Source organism: Antechinus flavipes, chromosome 3 (genome assembly GCF_016432865.1).
Source record: "Antechinus flavipes isolate AdamAnt ecotype Samford, QLD, Australia chromosome 3, AdamAnt_v2, whole genome shotgun sequence".
Taxonomy (NCBI): domain Eukaryota; kingdom Metazoa; phylum Chordata; class Mammalia; order Dasyuromorphia; family Dasyuridae; genus Antechinus; species Antechinus flavipes.
The window spans coordinates 607,462,648-607,484,441 of NC_067400.1; the positions used below are offsets into that span (position 1 = coordinate 607,462,648).

At 38.6% G+C, this 21,794-nt stretch overlaps 2 protein-coding genes across 6 annotated transcripts in view; one reads left to right on the plus strand and one right to left on the minus strand.

Moving 5' to 3' along the window:
• Positions 1-21,794, plus strand: part of LOC127555970 (tumor necrosis factor receptor superfamily member 14-like) — a 659,215-nt gene that overhangs the window by 614,342 nt on the left and 23,079 nt on the right. For both annotated transcript variants that reach the window (XM_051988753.1, XM_051988752.1), the window contains 2 exons: positions 17,922-18,047; positions 20,862-21,017. In XM_051988753.1, coding sequence (XP_051844713.1) covers positions 17,922-18,047; positions 20,862-21,017 — 282 coding nt within the window. The remainder of the gene's footprint in view (positions 1-17,921; positions 18,048-20,861; positions 21,018-21,794) is intronic.
• PRXL2B (peroxiredoxin like 2B) overlaps positions 1-21,794 on the minus strand; it is a 235,211-nt gene that overhangs the window by 179,862 nt on the left and 33,555 nt on the right. The gene's annotated exons all lie outside the window — the stretch shown is intronic.

Below are 21,794 nucleotides of genomic sequence, written 5' to 3' on the forward strand. Positions count from 1 at the left end.
CTCTTCCTTTCTTCATGAGTCCATTCAAATTCTAGAATCTTATAATCTCAGAGTTTGAGGGACCATGAAGGGGAAGAGGGTGTTTAAGAGTTTGGAGGAATGATGGAGGTGCAATAAGAAGACCAACAATTTGATGTAGGCATTAAAATGTGTGTGTGTGTATGATGTCTCATTATTATCGTTTTCTTGGGTGAAGTTATTAATTATGTCTATGATTTGCTGTTTCACCCAATCATTCTTTAGTATGAGATTATTTAGTTTCCAATTATTTTTTGGTCTACTTCCCCCTGGTTTTTTGTTGAATGTAATTTTCATTGCATCGTGGTCTGCAAAGGATGCATTTACTATTTCTGCCTTACTGCATTTGAGTTTGAGGTTTTTATGTCCTAATATATGGTCAATTTTTGTATAGGTTCCATGAACTGCTGAAAAGAAAGTGTATTCCTTTCTGTCTCCATTACATTTTCTCCAGAGATCTATCATATCTAACTTTTCTAGTATTCTATTTACCTCTTTGACTTCTTTCTTATTTATTTTGTGGTTTGATTTATCTAATTCTGAGAGTGCAAGGTTGAGATCTCCCACTATTATAGTTTTACTGTCTATTTCTTCTTGCAGCTCTCTTAGTTTCTCTTTTAAGAATTTAGATGCTACCCCACTTGGTGCATATATGTTTAATATAGATAGTGCTTCATTATCCATGCTACCCTTTAGCAAATATAGTGTCCTTCCTTATCTCTTTTAATTAGGTCAATTTTTGCTTTAGCTTGATCTGAGATCAGGATGGCTACCCCTGCTTTTTTGACTTCACCTGAAGCATAGTAGATTTTGCTCCAACCTTTTACCTTTAACCTGCATGTATCTCCCCGCTTCAGTGTGTTTCCTGTAAACAACATATTGTAGGATTCTGGCTTTTAATCCATTCTGCTAACCGCTTCCTCTTTATGGGGGAGTTTACCCCATTCCACATTTATGGTTAATGACCAATTCTGTATTACTTGCCATCTTGTTAACCCCGGTTTATGCTTTTCTCCCTTCTTTCCCCTTTCCCCCCCTTCCCAGTATTAAGCTTGTGAGCACCACTTGCTTCTCACAGCCCTCCCTTTTTAGTATCCCTCCCCCCGCCTTAGAGTTCCTCCCCTATCTTACCCCTTTCCCTCCCAGTTCCCGTATTCCCTTCCGCTTAGCTTATTCCTTCCCTTTTCACTTTTCCCTTCTCACTTTTAACTGAGGTGGGAGAAGTTTCACCATAGATTGAATATGTCTTAAGATTTTTCACTTAAAGCCAATTCTGAAGGCAGTAAGATACCCACTATATTCATCCCCCTCCATTCTTTCTCTCAGATATAATAGGTTTCCTATGCCTCTTCATGAGATGTACTACCCCCACTTTACCCTTTTTCTGATACAATGTCCTTTCTACATCAATTTCTAGAACAAGGTATACATGTATTCTTTATACATCTATATAGTCAAAATATAGTTCCCAAGATTAATCTTTACCTTTTTAGATTTCTCTTGAGTTCTATATTTGTAGATCAAACTTTTTGTTAAGTTCTGGTTTTTTCATCAGAAATAGATGAAATTCGCTTACTTCGTTGAATGTCCATCTTCTTCCCTGGAAAAAGATGCTCATTCTCGCTGGGTAAGTTATTTTTGGTTGCATACCAAGTTCCTTAGCCTTTTGGAATATCATATTCCAGGCCCTTCGATCTTTTAATGTGGATGCTGCCAGATCCTGGGTGATCCTTATTGTGGCTCCTTGATACTTGAATTGGGTTTTTCTAGCCGCTTGCAATATTTTTTCCTTCATCTGAGGGTTCTGGCATTTGGCCACTATATTCCTTGGTGTTTTGATTTTAGGATCCCTTTCAGTGGGTGATCGATGAATCCTTTCAATGTTTATTTTTTCCTCTGTTCCTATGACTTCTGGGCAGTTCTCTTTGATAATTTCCTGGAAAATAGTGTCCAGGCTCTTTTTTTCATCATGTTTTTCTGGAAGTCCAATGATTCTCAGATTGTCTCTCCTGGATCTGTTTTCCAGGTCTGTTGTCTTCCCCAGAAGGTATTTCACATTTTTCTCCATTGTTTGATTTTTTTGGATTTGCTTGACTGATTCTTCTTGTCTCCTCGAGTCATTCAATTCCACTTGTTCAAGTCTGATTTTCAGTGAAGTATTCTCTTCACTCACTTTTTTAAAATCTTTTTCTAATTGTCCAATTGAGTTCTTTTGTTCTGTGGAATTTTTTTCCATTTCGCCAATTTTGTTTTCCAGTTCACCAATCCTATTTTTCAAGGATTTTACTTCTTTATCCACTCTCTCTTTAACTTTCTCCAGGCTCTTTTGCCAAGCCTCCCTCTCCTTTTCCCAAGCTTCCCTCTTTTTGCCAAGCCTCACTCTGCTTTCCCCATTTTTCTTCTAGCTCCCTTGTGAGAGCCTTTTTAATCACTTCTATGAGGTTCATCTGTGCTGAGGAACAGATGATCTCCTCCTTTGGGGATTCACCTGGGGACTGCCTGTTTTTAGTCTCCTCAGGATTTAGAGTCTGCTCTCTATCTGTGTAGAAGCTGTCAAGGGTTAAAGTCCTCTTCAGCTTCTTGCTCATTCTGTCTATTAATCAGAGACAAACTACCAAAGAAAAACAGAAAAAACTGGAGTCTTTCTTTGGGGGAGGGGGTTGGATATGTTATCGAGCTTCCTCTACAGACTGCAGGGGGCAGCAGCGAGGCACTAGCAGGACTGTGTGCGCCTGCGCTCTGAGATCCCAGAGCGTGCTGAGTCACTGTGGGGGGGAAAGGAGGGGGGCGGCCAGGTCCCAAGAGACTCCAGCTGTTTGGGGTTGTGTTCTTCAGCCCCGGTGTTTTTAGCTTCTCTGCTGGGCTGCTGACTTGCTGCTGGAGCAAAGTATCCAAACCTGTAGCGAAGCTCTCCCCGCAGAGATGGCTGCGATCACTCCCCACCCCCTCTCCAGTCTGCTCCCGTGCTCTCACTGCCGCTGCCCTCAGCCTGCGCCTGATCCAAAACCGTCCCAGCCCTCAAGTAAAGACAGACCTTTCTTGGTGGATCTCAAGGATGGCTTCTCTTGGTAACTATATGTGGGTTTTTTTCAGTCAAGCATTGATTCAGAGGCTTGTAATGAAGTGGATAGTGAGAGAAAGTGTGGAGCTTATGCAGCTGTGAGCCTCCTCTCCGCCATCTTAACCGGAAGTCCCCCCCCCTCCAATCTTTCACTCCACTCTCCAGAAGGAAGACTTGGTTACAGCCAAGCCCTCCTAAAAAGGATAATTCTAAACTCCATATTTTTGGCAGAAGTCCAAAGTAGAAATTATGCTTTTGAAGAGGGACCTCTCATTTTGGCATGGATGCCTACCAGGACTCTTGCCCACTGTGAAGACATTCTCTTCCCAGTGTTCTTTCTCTGGGTGTAGCTGCTTCTGTCCATCTTTGATCAATTAAGGCTCTCTTTATCAAAGAGGTCCACTTCCATCAGAATACATCCTCAAACAGTATCGTTGTTGAGGTATATAATGATCTCCTGGTTCTGCTCATTTCACTTAGCATCAGTTCATGTAAGTCTCGCCAGTCCTCTCTGTATTCATCCTGCTGGTCATTTCTTACAGAACAATAATATTCCATAACATTCATATACCACAATTTACCCAGCCATTCTCCAATTGATGGGCACCCATTCATTTTCCAGTTTCTAGCCACTACAAACAGGGCTGCCACAAACATTTTGGGATATACAGGTCCCTTTCCTTTCTTTAGTATCTCTTTGGGGTATAAGCCCAGTAGAAACATTGCTGGATCAAAGGGTATGCACAGCTTGATAACTTTTTGAGCATAGTTCCAAACTGCTCTCCAGAATGCATTGCCTTCTTTTCAACTGGGAACCTGAGCCTCAGACTTCTTGACTTACTTCTTGACTAGAAGAACAATGTAGAAGATGGGCTGAAGCATGAGTATTTCTGAGAAACCTTTCTTTCCTTTGATTCTTCCTCATTTCTTATATGGCCAGCCAAGAGTGAGCAGCTTCCCCCTCCAATCTTTCTTTTTCTTTTTTTTTTTTATTTTTATTTAATAATTACTTTATATTGACACTCGTTTCTGTTCCAATTTTTTTTCCCTCTCTCTCTCCACCCCCTCCCCTAGATGGCAAGCAGTCCTTTATATGTTGGATATGTTGCAGTATATCCTAGATACAATATATGTTTGCAGAACCGAACAGTTCTCTTGTTGCATAGGGAGAATTGGATTCAGAAGGTATAAATAACCCGGGAAGAAAAACAAAAATGCAGATAGTTCACATTCGTTTCCCAGTGTTCTTTCTTTGGGTGTAGCTGCTTTTGTCCGTCATTTATCAATTGAAACTCAGGTCTCTTTGTCAAAGAAATCCCTTCCATCAAAATATGTCCTCATACAATATCGTTGTCGAAGTGTATAATGATCTCCTGGTTCTGCTCATTTCACTTAGCATCAGTTCATGTAAGTCTCGCCAGTCCTCTCTGTATTCATCCTGCTGGTCATTTCTTACAGAACAATAATATTCCATAACATTCATATACCATAATTTACCCAGCCATTCTCCAATTGATGGGCATCCATTCATTTTCCAGTTTCTAGCCACTACAAACAGGGCTGCTACAAACATTTTGGCACATACAGGTCCCTTTCCCTTCTTTAGTATTTCTTTGGGATATAAGCCCAATAGAAACACTGCTGGATCAAAGGGTATGCACAATTTGATAATTTTTTGGGCATAATTCCAGATTGCTCTCCAGAATGGTTGGATTCGTTCACAACTCCACCAACAATGCAATAGTGTCCCAGTTTTCCCGCATCCCCTCCAACATTCATCATTATTTTTTCCTGTCATCTTAGCCAATCTGACAGGTGTGTAGTGGTATCTCAGAGTTGTCTTAATTTGCATTTCTCTGATCAATAATGATTTGGAACACTCTTTCATATGAGTGGTAATAGTTTCAATTTCATCCTCTGAAAATTGTCTGTTCATATCCTTTGACCATTTATCAATTGGAGAATGGCTTGATTTCTTATAAATTTGAGTCAGTCCTCTATATATTTTGGAAATGAGGCCTTTATCAGAACCTTTAACTGTGAAAATGTTTTCCCAGTTTGTTGCTTCCCTTCTAATCTTGTTTGCATTAGTTTTATTTGTACAAAGGCTTTTTAATTTGATGTAATCGAAATTTTCTATTCTGTGATCAGTAATGGTCTCTAGTTCATCTTTGGTCACAAATTTCTTTCTCCTCCACAAGTCTGAGAGATAAACTATTCTATGTTCCTCTAATTTATTTATAATCTCGTTCTTTATGCCTAGGTCATAGACCCATTTTGATCTTATCTTGGTATATGGTGTTAAGTGTGGGTCCATGCCTAATTTCTGCCATACTAATTTCCAATTATCCCAGCAGTTTTTATCAAATAATGAATTCTTTTCCCAGAAGTTAGGGGCTTTGGGTTTGTCAAACACTAGATTGCTATAATTGACTATTCTGTCTTGTGAGCCTAGCCTTTTCCACTGATCCACTAATCTATTTCTTAGCCAATACCAAATGGTTTTGGTGACTGCTGCTTTATAATATAATTTTAGATCAGGTACAGCTAGGCCACCTTCATTTGATTTTTTTTTCATTAATTCCCTTGAGATTCTCGACTTTTTATTGTTCCATATGAATTTTGTTGTTATTTTTTCTAGATCAATAAAATATTTTCTTGGAAGTCTGATTGGTATAGCACTAAATAAATAGATTAGTTTAGGGAGTATTGTCATCTTTATTATGTTCGCTCGGCCGATCCAAGAGCACTTAATATTTTTCCAATTATTTAAGTCTGACTTTATTTGTGTGGAGACTTTTTTATAATTTTGCTCATATAATTCCTGACTTTCCTTTGGTAGATAGATTCCCAAATATTTTATGGTATCAACAGTTATTCTGAATGGAATTTCTCTTTGTATCTCTTGCTGTTGGGTTTTGTTGGTGATGTATAAAAATGCTGAGGATTTATGGGGATTTATTTTGTAGCCAGCTACTTTGCTAAAATTATGAATTATTTCCAATAGCTTTTTGGTAGAATCTCTGGGGTTCTCTAGGTATACCATCATATCATCTGCAAAGAGTGATAGTTTGGTTTCCTCATTGCCTACTCTAATTCCTTTTATATCTTTCTCGACTCTTATTGCCGAGGCTAGTGTTTCTAATACGATATTAAATAATAATGATGATAGTGGGCAACCTTGCTTCACTCCAGATCTTACTGGGAAAGGTTCCAGTTTTTCCCCATTGCATATGATGCTTACTGATGGTTTTAAATATATGCTCCTGACTATTTTAAGGAAAAGTCCATTTATTCCTATGCTCTCAAGTGTTTTTATTAGGAATGGATGTTGGATTTTATCAAATGCTTTTTCTGCATCTATTGAGATGATCATGTGGTTTTTGTTTGTTTGGTTATTGATATAGTCAATTATGCTAATAGTTTTCCTAATATTGAACCAGCCCTGCATTCCTGGTATAAATCCTACTTGGTCATAGTGTATTATCCTGGTGACAATTTTCTGTAATCTTTTTGCTAATATTTTATTTAAGATTTTAGCATCAATATTCATTAGGGAGATTGGTCTATAATTTTCTTTCTCTGTTTTCAGCCTACCTGGTTTAGGTATCAGTACCATATCTGTGTCATAAAAGGAGTTTGGTAGGACTCCTTCAATCCCTATTTTTTCAAATAGTTTATATAACATTGGAGTTAATTGTTCTTTAAATGTTTGGTAGAATTCACATGTAAATCCATCTGGTCCTGGGGATTTTTTCTTAGGGAGTTGATTGATAGTTTGTTCTATTTCTTTTTCTGAGATGGGACTGTTTAGGATATTTACTTCTTCCTCTGTTAGTTTGGGCAAGCTGTATTTTTGGAGGTATTTTTCTATTTCATTTAAGTTGTCGAATTTATTGGCATAAAGTTGGGCAAAGTAACTCCTAATTATTGCTCTAATTTCCTCTTCGTTAGTGGTGAGTTCTCCCTTTTCATTTTTAAGACTAACAATTTGATTTTCCTCTTTCCTTTTTTTAATCAGATTTACTAAGGGTTTGTCTATTTTGTTGGTTTTTTCATAGAACCAACTCTTAGTTTTATTAATCAATTCAATAGTTTTTTTACTTTCAATTTTATTGATCTCACCTTTTACTTTTAGAATTTCAAGTTTAGTGTTTGACTGGGGGTTTTTAATTTGTTCCTTTTCTAGCATTTTTAATTGCAAACCCAATTCATTGACCTTCTCTTTCTCTATTTTATACAAATAGGCCTCTAGAGATATGAAATTTTCCCTTATTACCGCTTTGGCTGCATCCCATACATTTTGGTATGATGTCTCATTATTATCGTTTTCTTGGGTGAAGTTATTAATTATGTCTATGATTTGCTGTTTCACCCAATCATTCTTTAGTATGAGATTATTTAGTTTCCAATTATTTTTTGGTCTACTTCCCCCTGCTTTTTTGTTGAATGTAATTTTCATTGCATCGTGGTCTGAAAAGGATGCATTTACTATTTCTGCCTTACTACATTTGAGTTTGAGGTTTTTATGTCCTAATATATGGTCAATTTTTGTATAGGTTCCATGAACTGCTGAAAAGAAAGTGTATTCCTTTCTGTCTCCATTACATTTTCTCCAGAGATCTATCATATCTAACTTTTCTAGTATTCTATTTACCTCTTTGACTTCTTTCTTATTTATTTTGTGGTTTGATTTATCTAATTCTGAGTGCAAGGTTAAGATCTCCCACTATTATAGTTTTACTGTCTATTTCTTCTTGCAGCTCTCTTAGTTTCTCTTTTAAGAATTTAGATGCTACCCCACTTGGTGCATATATGTTTAATATAGATAGTGCTTCATTATCCATGCTACCCTTTAGCAAGATATAGTGTCCTTCCTTATCTCTTTTAATTAGGTCAATTTTTGCTTTAGCTTGATCTGAGATCAGGATGGCTACCCCTGCTTTTTTGACTTCACTTGAAGCATAGTAGATTTTGCTCCAACCTTTTACCTTTAACCTGCATGTATCTCCCCGCTTCAGGTGTGTTTCCTGTAAACAACATATTGTAGGATTCTGGCTTTTAATCCATTCTGCTAACCGCTTCCTCTTTATGGGGGAGTTTACCCCGTTCACGTTTATGGTTAGAATGACCAATTCTGTATTACTTGCCATCTTGTTAACCCCGGTTTATGCTTTCCTCCCTTCTTTCCCCTTTCCCCCCCTTCCAAGTATTAAGCTTGTGAGCACCCCTTGCTTCTCACAGCCCTCCCTTTTTAGTGTCCCTCCCCCCGCCTTAGAGTTCCTCCCCCTATCTTACCCCTTTCCCTCCCAGTTCCCGTATTCCCTTCCGCTTAGCTTATTCCTTCCCTTTCCACTTTTCCCTTCTCACTTTTCAATGAGATGGGAGAAGTTTCACCATAGATTGAATATGTCTTAAGATTTTTCACTTAAAGCCAATTCTGAAGGCAGTAAGATACCCACTATATTCATCCCCCTCCATTCTTTCTCTCAGATATAATAGGTTTCCTATGCCTCTTCATGAGATGTACTACCCCCACTTTACCCTTTTTCTGGTACAATGTCCTTTCCACATCAATTTCTAGAACAAGGTATACATGTATTCTTTATACATCTATATAGTCAAAATATAGTTCCCAAGATTAATCTTTACCTTTTTAGATTTCTCTTGAGTTCTATATTTGTAGATCAAACTTTTTGTTAAGTTCTGGTTTTTTCATCAGAAATAGATGAAATTCGCTTACTTCGTTGAATGTCCATCTTCTTCCCTGGAAAAAGATGCTCATTCTCGCTGGGTAAGTTATTTTTGGTTGCATACCAAGTTCCTTAGCCTTTCGGAATATCATATTCCAGGCCCTTCGATCTTTTAATGTGGATGCTGCCAGATCCTGGGTGATCCTTATTGTGGCTCCTTGATACTTGAATTGGGTTTTTCTAGCCGCTTGCAATATTTTTTCTTTCATCTGAGGGTTCTGGCATTTGGCCACTATATTCCTTGGTGTTTTGATTTTAGGATCCCTTTCAGTGGGTGATCGATGAATCCTTTCAATGTTTATTTTTTCCTCTGTTCCTATGACTTCTGGGCAGTTCTCTTTGATAATTTCCTGGAAGACAGTGTCCAGGCTCTTTTTTTCATCATGTTTTTCTGGGAGTCCAATGATTCTCAGATTGTCTCTCCTGGATCTGTTTTCCAGGTCTGTTGTCTTCCCCAGAAGGTATTTCACATTTTTCTCCATTGTTTGATTTTTTTGGATTTGCTTGACTGATTCTTCTTGTCTCCTCGAGTCATTCAATTCCACTTGTTCAATTCTGATTTTCAGTGAAGTATTCTCTTCACTCACTTTTTAAAATCTTTCTCTAATTGTCCAATTGAGTTCTTTTGTTCTGTGGAATTTTTTTCCATTTCGCCAATTTTGTTTTTTAGAGAGCTGTTTTCTGTTTCCAGTTCACTAATCCTATTTTTCAAGGATTTTACTTCTTTATCCACTCTCTCTTTAACTTTCTCCAGGCTCTTTTGCCAAGCCTCCCTCTCCTTTTCCCAAGCCTCACTCTGCTTTCCCCATTTTTCTTCTAGCTCCCTTGTGAGAGCCTTTTTAATCACTTCTATGAGGTTCATCTGTGCTGAGGAACAGACAATCTCCTCCTTTGGGGATTCACCTGGGGACTGCCTGTTTTTAGTCTCCTCAGGATTTAGAGTCTGCTCTCTATCTGTGTAGAAGCTGTCAAGGGTTAAAGTCCTCTTCAGCTTCTTGCTCATTCTGTCTATTAATCAGAGACAAACTACCAAAGAAAAACAGAAAAAACTGGAGTCTTTCTTTGGGGGGGGGGGGGGCTGGGTGTGTTATCGAGCTTCCTCTACAGACTGCAGGGGGCAGCAGTGAGGCACTAGCAGGACTGTGCTGCGCCTGCGCTCTGAGATCCCAGAGCGTGCTGAGTCACTGAGGGGGGGGAAGGGGGGGGGCGGCCAGGTCCTGAGAGACTCCAGCTGTTTGGGGTTGTATTCTTCAGCCCCGGTGTTTTTAGCTTCTCTGCTGGGCTGTTGACTTGCTGCCGGAGGAAAGTATCCAAACCTGTAGCGAAGCTCTCCCCGCAGAGACGGCTACGATCACTCTCCACCCCCTCTCCAGTCTGCTCCCGTGCTCTCACTGCCGCTGCCCTCAGCCTGCGCCCGATCTAAAACCGCCCCAGCCTCCAGTAAAGACAGACCTTTCTTGCCGGATCTCAAGGATGGCTTCTCTTGGTAACTATTTGTGGGTTTTTTTCAGTCAAGCATTGATTCAGAGGCTTGTAATGAAATGGATAGTGAGAGAAAGCGTGGAGCTTATGCAGCTGTGAGCCTCCTCTCCGCCATCTTAACCGGAACAAGCGAGAGAGAATATTTTTTATCATAAGTCCTTCACACTTGTCTAGGATCTTTGTATTGCTACAAATAGCTAAGTCACTTTCAGTTAATAATGTTACATTATCATTTTTACTGTGTACAATGTTTTCATTTTGTAGCAGTTTGAATGGAACTGATTGGGTGAAGATTTTTCAGTTTGAGACTAAGTCACATGATCTTTATTTCCAGAATCAAGTCAGATGTTGATTGAGGTAAAACTGTGTCCCCTTTAATCTTAAAATAATCCCTCTGAAATTGTGTCCTTTTTGATTCATGGTCTCCCAGACTCCAGAGAAGCTAGGAGAAGGCATATTTTCTGGACTGGGCCTTTCTAAGGCAAATCACCACCCCACCCCCACTGATCTTTTGGGAAGCTGGATCCCCATTCAGGAAGCCTTCAAAGTGATTTTCATTCAATTGGGAGATCTGGGTCTGATATTGAGTGTCTTGAAACTCCAAGTATTTAAGCTTGGGGGCACTGCCTTTCTTTTCAACTGGGAATCTGAGCCTCAGACTTCTTGACTTACTTCTTGACTAGAAGAACAATGTAGAAGATGGGTTGAAGCATGAGTATTTCTGAGAAACCCTTCTTTCCTTTGATTCTTCCTCGTTTCTTATATGGCCAGCCAAGAATGAGCAGCTTCCCCCTCCAACCTTTCACTCCACTCTCCAGAAGAAAGACTTGGTTACAGCCAAGCCCTTCTAAAAAGGATAATTCTAAACTCCATATTTTTGGCAGAGGTCCAAAGTAGAAATGATGCTTTTGTCAAGGGACCTCTCACTTTGGCATGGATGCCTACCAGGAGTCTTGCCCACTGTGAAGACATTCTCTTCTCAGTGATAACCCTTTTAATTTCTCTGTTAGGATTTCTCTACTAAGACCTCTTGTCATTCAGAAGTCTGCTTTCCTAGCAAAGCTGACTTCTCAGTGCTCATAAAACTTCCTTTTTTGCCACTAATATTTCAGGTGCTCGAATTCCTTCACATTGGACCTGAGCCTCCGACCAAAAAGGGGATTCCCACAACTCTCTTCACTGCCACTAGAATAGCATCAATGTGACCCATAGGAAGCAGACAGCATTGATCAAGGATAATTAGGTCCTTTTAGTCTATCCAATAAAAAAGCTCAGGGCTTTTGCTTTTTAAACCCCAACAAGCCAGAAGATGGTAGGGTTCCACAAGCACATGTTGGGAACTATAATGGGCCTCTCACTGCAGGAAAATGCTTTCTCTTTGTACCTGAAGATGTCTCTGATTAGTTGATTTTGGGAAGGGGTCTAGAATCCATTCCACACAAAGTTCATATAAGTATTTCCAGATTTTTCTGGGGGTAATCCTGCTCATCATTTCTTTTTTTTTTTTTTAGTTTATTTCCCTAAAAAACAGAATAAGAAAAAAGAAAAATAGAGAAATAATACAAAACAAAAGAGAACATTGTCATGTTCCCAGAAGAACATAAAGGAGAATTCAAAATATATAACAACAAATTACTAAATCAAGAAAGTACACACACATATATATATATATATAAAATCAAGTATATCTATGCATATATATATATAAAACTTATGTTCTTCTGGGCACACGACAATGTTTTGTTTATATTCACTGGTGACCATCTTTTTTTTTTTTAACTTCCTTGTGAATTGTTCTTTTTTTTTTTTTTTTTTTACTTTATTCTTGTTTCCCCTTTTAATCCCCCCCACCATTCCCAAGCAGTGTATAGTTAAGAAAGGATATCATGTTTACACACACACATATACATACACCTCATCTCACCCTCCCACATACACTACATATATCTTTCCTATCAGTCTTTGCTGACTTATTGCTTTAATTCTGCTCTTAAACTTGTCTTGCTATTGCTTAATCTTTCCCCCTCACCCAGTCCATGGATTTTTTTCTTGTCTTATTTCTACACCCTTTCCTTTCTAGTAAACCCATCCCTCCTCCCTTATTTCTTCATAGATTTTTGAAGATGCTATCGTCTTCATGGTGTTGAGGTATGGGAATAGGGGGAGAGATCCCTTTTGCTTGGAGAGGCAAGTCCAATGTGAAAGAATTGGCAAACCCAAATCTGTGGCAAAAAGAAAGTTTTATTGTCATTTAGAAGGAGGCTTTCTTAGAAAGCAAAATTCCTAATTAGAAATTTAGCAAAGATGTGTTAACAGACCCCTGTTTTATGGGTTACTCTTGGCCTGGGAGCTGGGAAGCAGTTTGAGCTGACTATCAGGTTGAGATCTCCAATTGAATAAGCTTCTAGAAGTGGTCCTGGACTAATTTTCAACTCAATAGAGGGTACAACTATTCCTGGCCAAGAATTCCAACTGAATGAAATCACTTATTTTGATTTCCTGAGGGGGGCCCTCTCCCAGAGGAGAGTTTCTTAGTGTTCACTCCCATTGCTTCTCCCCAAAAGTCAAGAGGAACACAATTTGAATCAATGATATATATAGTGTTCCCCATTTGTGTAACATAATTACTATTTTTACCTTAACTATGCCCCAGTTTTGAGTTGCCCAATTGTTGATGTCAATCTCAAACATAAGGTATACATTTCCCATGTAAAAAAAAACAAAAAAAAAAAAAAAAAAAAAACAAAACCAAAACATGAACAATTGTGCATGTTGAGTTCCTTGAAACTGATCTTTGATATTGCCTCATGTATTAAATTTTTTATTGAGTTCAGGCTTTCCTGAAAATTGCAAGTTCATGGAATATTCATTTTTTCTTCTTCAATATTATAGATAAGTATGCTGGATATGCTATTTTTGGCTGTAGTTCTAGTTCTTTTGATTGTTGGTAGATTTGATTCCAGGATCTGTGGCCTTTCATTGTGGTTGCTATTAAGTCTTCTACAATTCTAATTGTGACTCCAGAGTATTTGAATTGTTTTATTTTGTTTCTTGCAAGATTTTCTCTTTGATCTGGGGGGTTTCAAAATTGGTTAATAATATTCCTGTGTGTTTTCTACATTTTTTATTGTATTGTATATTGTCCTGACTCGATTTTCCTAATTGATCCTGCCTCAGTTTCCCTAAATTGGTTCTGCTTCATTTTCCATAATTGTTCTGCCCCAGTTTCCCTAATTGGGCCTGCCTTGGTTTCCTTAATTGTTCTGCCTCAGTCTCCTTACTTGCAACCTCTCCCCCCCCCCCACCCCGCCCAGTTCATGAAAATTGATATAACTCAGGACTATTTACTTTAAGGTTATAAATTCTCAATGTGTAAACTCAAAAGGGGGTACTCCAGACTTTGTATCTGTAGTCAGGCACTTGCTTAACTCCCAGTTTGTTAAAATTTATGGCCCCATGTAATGTTCTTCTCTAAAATATATTGTTCTCTGGGAGCAGGTTTCTTGGGGAGCTTATGGAGGCAGCCAGTTTAGTGTAATTACCCCAAATGCAGCCAGGAGTTAAAGTCCAAACCCTTTATTGTCTCCTTCAAAGTCTTGTCTCTTTTCCTGGGGCCCGGTTAGCTTTAATAGAAACCTATCTCTCTCCTTGGTTCCAAGAGCTCCTACCACTAGTCCTTTGCCTCTGCCAGCTTCAGCCTCCACAAAGGTAGAAGATGGAATGAATCTGTCTCAACTTCTGAAAGTTTCTAGTGGGCTTGTCCTCCCTGACCCTGACATCTCCTCCTTATATGCCCCACACCGAGTATACATCAACCATTATATCACTAGGAAATCATTATTTGTTGTAGGATTAAAGCAATACTAACTAGATTTAACCATTGTCTCCTCAGTTCCACTCAGTACCTTGTTTCAAGTTCTGGCCCATAACATCTCCTCGTTGGATCAGATCAATCATATTGAACCATGCTAACTTAGATAATTATTGTCTCTATCAATTCCACTATCCTAGTACTTGTAAGAATCCTAACAGTCCCACCTCCCAATCTGTGAGAACCGAATTTATGGTTTCTGCCTAGAGATTCCCAGTCAGCAGAGTTTGGATCTACCCCTCTCCCCTGCCTTTATTTAGCTACTGTGCATAAATCTGTCATGGAGAACTTTCATTGGCTGCTGGATACTGGCTGGATGTTGGCTGGATGCTGAATTCGTGGAGACAAGTCTCATTCAACCCTGGGACCAAATCATGGATCCATTTGGTCCCAGTAAATTTCTCCCTTTTAAATAAGTTATCAAAAAACTCTCTAATCTCTATCTGCCTCAGTTTCTCCAGCATTGCACCTTTTTTTATAATCTTATCTTTTACATTTTTTCTCAGTGTCTCTCATTTGATTTTTATATTCTTTTTTTGAGTTCTTCTATAAATTCTCTATGGGTAGGGAGCCATTTCATGTTACTCTTTGGGATAGAAGAAGCTGCTCATGATTTCTTAAAGCACAATAATACTCCACCACAATTATGTACCAAAACTTATTCAGCCATTACTCAATTGATGGGCATTTCTTCAGTTTCCATTTCTTTGCTATCAGAGAAGAGCTGTTATAAATTTTTTGAACATATAGATCTTTTATCTGTTGGGGGTTTTAATTTTTTTTTTATTTTAAACTTAAATAAAAAATCACAAGAAAAAATTACCACACATATAGCAGACCATAGAAGGTGTTTCAATATAAAAAAATAAATTTTGGAAGAATTCTGGGAAGATGGTAGAGTAAGCTAGTAAACTTCAAGCTCTCCACAAATAGAACAAATTTGCACCTCAGGGAGAACATAGACTGGTGAAAAATCAAGACTTGGGATAGAACAGGAGTTTGATCAATACAGCCTAAAAAGACACAAAGAAAGACACAGGACTAGGGATAACCCCAGTGAAGTACAAATACCTCCAAACTATCCCCATTGAAATACCAAGTGGAAAGCTACTTAGAAGGGCTACCTAGTTGTGTCTGGAACCTCTGCAGGAACCATTGACTTTTACCTTCTGAACTGCATATGGAGTCTGAGTCTGGAAAGATTGAATGAACCTCAGCTGATCAGGAACACCAGGCCCAGATGTTTGGCAGAGATGTGGCCCTGGGCAAGAAGCAACTAAAACTCAGTGAGAACAGAAGCAGTAAGGCAGAGTGCTGCTGGATATGGGCATTTGCTGGAAGGTAGAGCTCTTGGTTTGGGGTTCCTCGACAGAGGGTAGAGAGATGATTCACCCCACCCTAGGATTAGAGGTGCTTACATTAATGCATCTCATTTTAAAAAATGAACGGCCAAATTAGAAAGAGCCCCACCATAGAAATTTACTGTGGGAACAGAGAAGACTGACATTCATCTTCGGGACACTGAAGGAAAAAGAGTTTCTTCTGCCCCAAAGTGTAACTTGAAATGGCTCATTACTCAGAATTTATTGAACACAAGAAATAACAAAATAAATTCTAAAGAATTCTTTTTTTTAAGTATATGTGCTGCCAAAACAAGCACTTCCTCTATTTTTTTTTTTTAGATACCAACCCATGGTATTCTAATCAGATCTGTGCCTTCTGTTTATATATACTCCTTCTAAAAGCACAAAAACTGAGAAACTTCTGAGTTACAAATATCATCATGCCATGAAGGAATATAAGCAGTTTAACCTTATTTGGTCCTTTAAGATGATCCTTTCCTATTTAACTTTTTATGTCTTTCTTGAGTCTTACATGAAAATCAACTTTTTTTTTCTATTCAGCTCTGGTCTTTTCACCAGGAATACTAAAAAATCCTCTATTTAATGAAATAGGAAATAATTATTTAGAGGGAATAATGGATATTTAATGAGATATGCATTATTCCTTCTAAATAATTATATTCAGTTTTTCTGGGTAAATTATTCTTGGTTATAATCCTAGCACTTTTGTTCTCCATAATATCTTATTTAATAAAGGAGCTGGCTAAATTTTGTGTTATCCGAATTGTAGCTCTGACTGCTTACAATATTTTCTCCTTGGCCTTGGAGATCTGGAATGTTACTATATATTCCGTATTATTGTTTTTTTCCTGGTTACACATGTATATTAGCTTTTTAAATACATATTTCTTTATGAATCTTGTTGGGAGAGAAAAATCAGAACAAAAGGGAAAAACCATGAGAGAGAAAAAAAAAAAAGAAAAGAAGTTAACATAGTATGTGTTGATTTACATTCAGTCTCCATAGTTCTAGATACAGATGGTTTTGCTTGTTTCACTCAGCATCAGTTCATGTAAATCTTTTTCAGGCCTTTCTAAAATCTGCTTGTTCATCACTTTTTATAGAACAGTAATAGTCCATTATCTTCATTTCCTACAATTTATACAACCATTCCCCAATTGTTGGGCATCTCCTCATTTTTCAATTTTTTACTACCACAAAAAGAACTGCTACACATATTTTTGCACATGTTAGGTCTTTTTCCCTCCTTTGTGATTTATTTCCTTGAGATACAAACTCAGTAATGGCACTGCTAAGCCAAAGGATGTGCACAGTGTGATATCCTTTGGCATAATTCCAAATTGCTCTCCAGATGGTTGGGTCATTTCTACCATAATATTCTTAGAATTATCATTTTGGGATCTGTTTAAGGAGGTGATTGGTGGTTTCTGTCCATTTTTATTTTATCCCCAGTTCTAGAATATCAGGACTATTTCCCCTGATAATTTCTTGAAAGAGGGTATTTACTCATTTTACTCTCTCAGCAGCCATACAATGCAGATTCTATTATCCTCTCCATTATTTAATTATGAGTCAGAAATTATGTAACTTCCCTGTGGTTATACAACAAATATCTGGAATTGGATGTGAAGTCAGGTCTTCATGAATACAAGCCTGGTGTTCTATCTACTGCAACTACCTAGCTGTGTTATTTGATCTGACTTCTCACATTTTCCTATTCCAATCAAATTGGACACTTGGCTGCCTTGGACTGCATGCCATTCCCAAATTTCTGCATCTTTTGCATTATCAAATGTCCTTTTTGTTTGGAATACTCCCCATAACTCTTATGTTATTCCTAAATTCTTTCAATGTATAACTCAGATACCACCTTCTCCATAAGGTCTTTTTCTGATTCTCTCCCCCCTTCAAAAAATTATTTATCTTCAACATTATTTTTTAAATTCTGAGTTCCAATTTTTTCCCTCTCTCATGCCTGCCCGCATCCTATGAGATGGTATGCAATATGAAGTTATTTAAATATGTGAAATCATGTAAAACATTTCCATACTAGTCATGTTGCAAAAAAAGAAGAAAGTGAAAAATACTATTTTTTATTCTGCACTCAGAATTCATCTGATTTCTTCTTTCTGGGGATATGTCTCTCTCCTTCCTCCTCCTTCTCCCTTTCTCTCTGTTTCTCTTTTTGTCTCTGTGTGTGTGGTCAGTCTCTGTCTCTGTCTCTCTCTATCTTTAAGATCCCTTCCAGTTTTAATGGTCTGGGTTGAAAATGAGGGATGTATATGGACTCCTCCTAATTTTCGCAGTAAACCACCTTCTTCAAGGAGGTGTCCTGTGCCTTGTTTTTGATACTGACTCTTTGTTATCTTTAGGTTATAGGCGTGATGGGCCATGTAACATAACGAGAGGCACCAGGTGTGTTCCTTGTGATCCTGAGACCTATACCACACACAAGCATGTCCTGAATAAGTGTCTCCTATGTAAAGTCTGTAACTCTGGTAAGACATTCTTCAAGGGCCTTAGGATCAACTAGGACCTGGATCTAACCCAGAATTTGTCCTATGGTGGGTACTATAGCTTTCCTAGGAAAGGGAAAGCTGGGTTCTGATGAAGTTAAAAATCTTGGATTTACCGGACAAGATGGGATAGGAGGAATGTCTGCGACCCAGTGCTGTAGACCAGGAAAAGAGGCAATAAGAATGTTTTCCTAGCAATTGGGAGAGCTGGGTTCCATTCCAGTCTTTTCCTTCTATGGCCTTAGATAAGTCATGTCCACTCTTTGGACATCAGTTTACACATCTCTAACATGAGGGGCTTGGACTACTTCCTAAGATCCTAGAGCATAGTGTTTCTTTTTTTAAATAAAGCTTTTTATTTTCAAAACATAAGCATGGGTAATTTTTTAACATTGACCCTTGCATAGCCTTGTGTTTCAGATTTTCCCTCCTTCCCTCCACCCCCTTCCCAGATGGCAAACAATTCAATATATGTTTTATACATGTTAAAATATATGTTAAATCCAATATATCTAAACATATTTATACAATTCTCTTGCTACATAAGATTAATCAGATCAAAAAGGAAATAAAATGAGTAAGAAAACAAAATGCAAGCGAACAACAACAAAAAGAGTGAGAATGCTATGTTGGGAACCATCCTCAGTTCCCACAGTCCTCTCTTTGGGGGCAAATGGCTCTCTTCATCACAAGATCACTGAAACTGGGATCAGTCATCTCATTGTTGGAAAGAGTCACATTCATCAGAATTCATCGTCATATAATATTGATGTTGCCATGTGCAATGTTCTCCTGGTTCTTAGAGCATGGTATGTCACACTTAGGAAATACGAGGTAGTTTATTCATACTCTCTCACATAATCCTAGAACATCCAAATTGGAAAGAACTTCAGAAAAGAGTGCTTAAAATGTCTAGGATTCTGAAGAGGCTTATCAGCAGAGCTGGTCCTCAGGAACTTGTGAAAGAGGCTGAGCTAGGCCCTAGAGCTCACCCAGCTCCTTAAATATGTGTGTCTACACTTTCCTGATTCCTAGCCATTAGGAGTAGGAGGGTTATCTGTGTTTCCTCCTGATGGCCCAAAAACTCTCCCTGTAACTCCCAGCTGGGCTCATTTTCTCTAGCAGTGTTCTAGAATTTCAAATTACTTCTCCATCTTTCTACTCTCTTCTGATCATTCCCTTGTTGTCTTCCAGGAAGATATTATGTTAAGGAATTAATTCATATTAGATTGTGAATCACAGCTAATATTGCCCTGTCTTAGGGTTTTCAATGAATTTTTAAAGATGGATTTTCACCCGAAGTAATAGGAGGATGCTTTTCAAACAAAGAACATCTCCTCCCCTTGGTCCTATCCCATTTTACCTCTGGATCCCATGGGTCAATGCTATATCAGATTGGAGAAAGACATATGTGTCCTTGTTAGTATTAGAATAATGAATTGGAAATTCTCTTAGAAGGAAGGCACTAGCATTGAGGGAAATCAGGAAAAGTAATTTACCTCTCTGGGCTTCCATTTGCTCATCTTTAAAACGGGATGGTTCATTGTAATGACAAGTCAGGTCCCATCAGGCTCTAAATGTCTTCTCTCTGCATTTGGTTGGGAGGTTTGGGCTCTAGTAGCTGCTGGTACAGTGCATAGAATGCTGGCTCTGCAGTCAGCAAGACTTGAGTTCAAATGTGACCTCAGACACATCTAATTTTATAACCTTGGGCAGGTTTTGTTAGGGTTGTTATATAGAACACTGTTTGGTACATTGAGGAATAGGCACTAAATGAATGCTTATTCCCTTCCCCCTTCCCCATACTTCTCAATGACTCTATGTGACCTTGAGAAAGTCCTTTTCCCAACTGGACTCAATGGCTGCATCTAAACAGTGGATATTTTCCTGGAAGGTCTGTTAGACTTGCCTAAGACCAGGTGGTTTGGTATAGCTGAGCATCCAACCCAGAGACATGTGAATCTGTAGAAATGGAGCCAGCCTCCTGCTCACAGAAGGATAAATGACTGGTCCTAAATTTCCTCAGCCTGTGTCACTCTGTAGCTAACCAGAGCAGTTTCTTCCTTCTTCAGTTCTCTTATGGACTTACAAGCACCTACAAGGCTTGTGGATTTCACCTTTTGTGGTATTTCCTGAATATACCCCTTTCTCTCATCTGACACTGCAGACCCTGTTCTCCTCACATCTAAAGTGTTGCAATAAATGCTGTGAGGGTGTCTACCTGTCTCTAGTCTCTCCTTACTCCAATCTATCTTCCATTCAGCTACCACAGCACAGGTTCAAATATGTCACCATCTGATTCAATAACCTTCAATGGCTCCCTTTCACCTCTAGGAGCAAAACTGAAATTTTTAAAGCCCTTCATAACCTAGCCCCTTTCTATCTTTACAACCCTATTGCACCTTATGCCCTCCCCTATTTCACACATACTCTGTGATCCAGGGACAATGGATTCTGTGGTTTTTCCAGCTGGGAATTTTCCCTCATGGCTGTATGCTCACCTCCACCTTCTGTCTTTCTTATCTTCCCTAAAATCCTTTCTAAAATCCCACCTTTGCAAGAGATCACTCTCCTTCCTACTTAAATCTAGGGCCTTTCCTCTCTTGATCATCTCCAATTTATCCTTGTGGATCTTGTTTCTATGTACTGGTTTGTGTGCATTGGATTGTGATCTCTTTGAAAGCAGGGATTATCTTTTACCTTTCTTTTTAATGTGTGGTTGGAACATAGTAGGTCCTGAATAAATGGTAATTGACTGACCTAATGTCTTCTTCTTCCTTTTGTTCTTTCTTTCAGAGCTTGGTTTGGTGACTAGAAGGGAATGTTCATCTACCTCCAACACTGTGTGTGGCTGTTCTCCAGGTTATTTTTGCACTGATATGAAAAATGATGACTGTAAGCAGTGTGAGCCTCATCGAGTTTGCAGCACTGGCCAATATGTGAAGACTAGAGGTGAGCCTGCTCTGTCACCATCCAGCCAGGGACCCAGGAGTATTTGTGGCAGCCTGAGAAATTCCCAACCTTCCCTCAGTTCTGGCTGCCTTCCTGGAACCAGGAGTACAATGGGATGATTCTTGAATCTGGTGTGAGATCATTAAGGTTCCAAACTAAGCTTTATACCCACTGTTCATGTGTTGCTGAGTTTTCTTGACCTCTCTGGTCCTCAGTTTTCTTATCTAAATAAAAGGTGATAATACAGGGGATACAAGACCTCTGATGTCTCTGAGGTTTGACCAGGTAGTCAAACAAAGCACATTCATTCATTGACCATGTCTAAAGAGCATATGTGTCTCCTTCAGCTACTTGTGTCCATCACTTCTTTTTTAGGAGATGAGTAGCATGAGTTCCTTGGAATTATGGTTAGTTAATCCATTGATTTGAGTTCTTAAGTCTCTCGAGGTTGGTTATCTATACAAGGTTGTTGCTACTGTGTAAGTTGTTCCGCTGGTTCTAGTCATTTCTCTCAGCAACAGTTCATACAAGTTTTCCCATGTTTCACAGAAATCATTCCCTTTATAATTTCTTATGTTGTAATAGTATTCCTTTAAATTCATGTATCACAGTTTATTCAACCATTCCCTATCTAGTGGGCATACCTTCAGTTTCCAATACATTATAGAGAAAAAAATGTAGGTTATAAATATTTATGTATATATTGGCCCTTTTACTCTTTCTTTGAACTCTTTGAGAATATAGGATCAGAAAAAGTATCAGTGAGTCAAAAGGGTT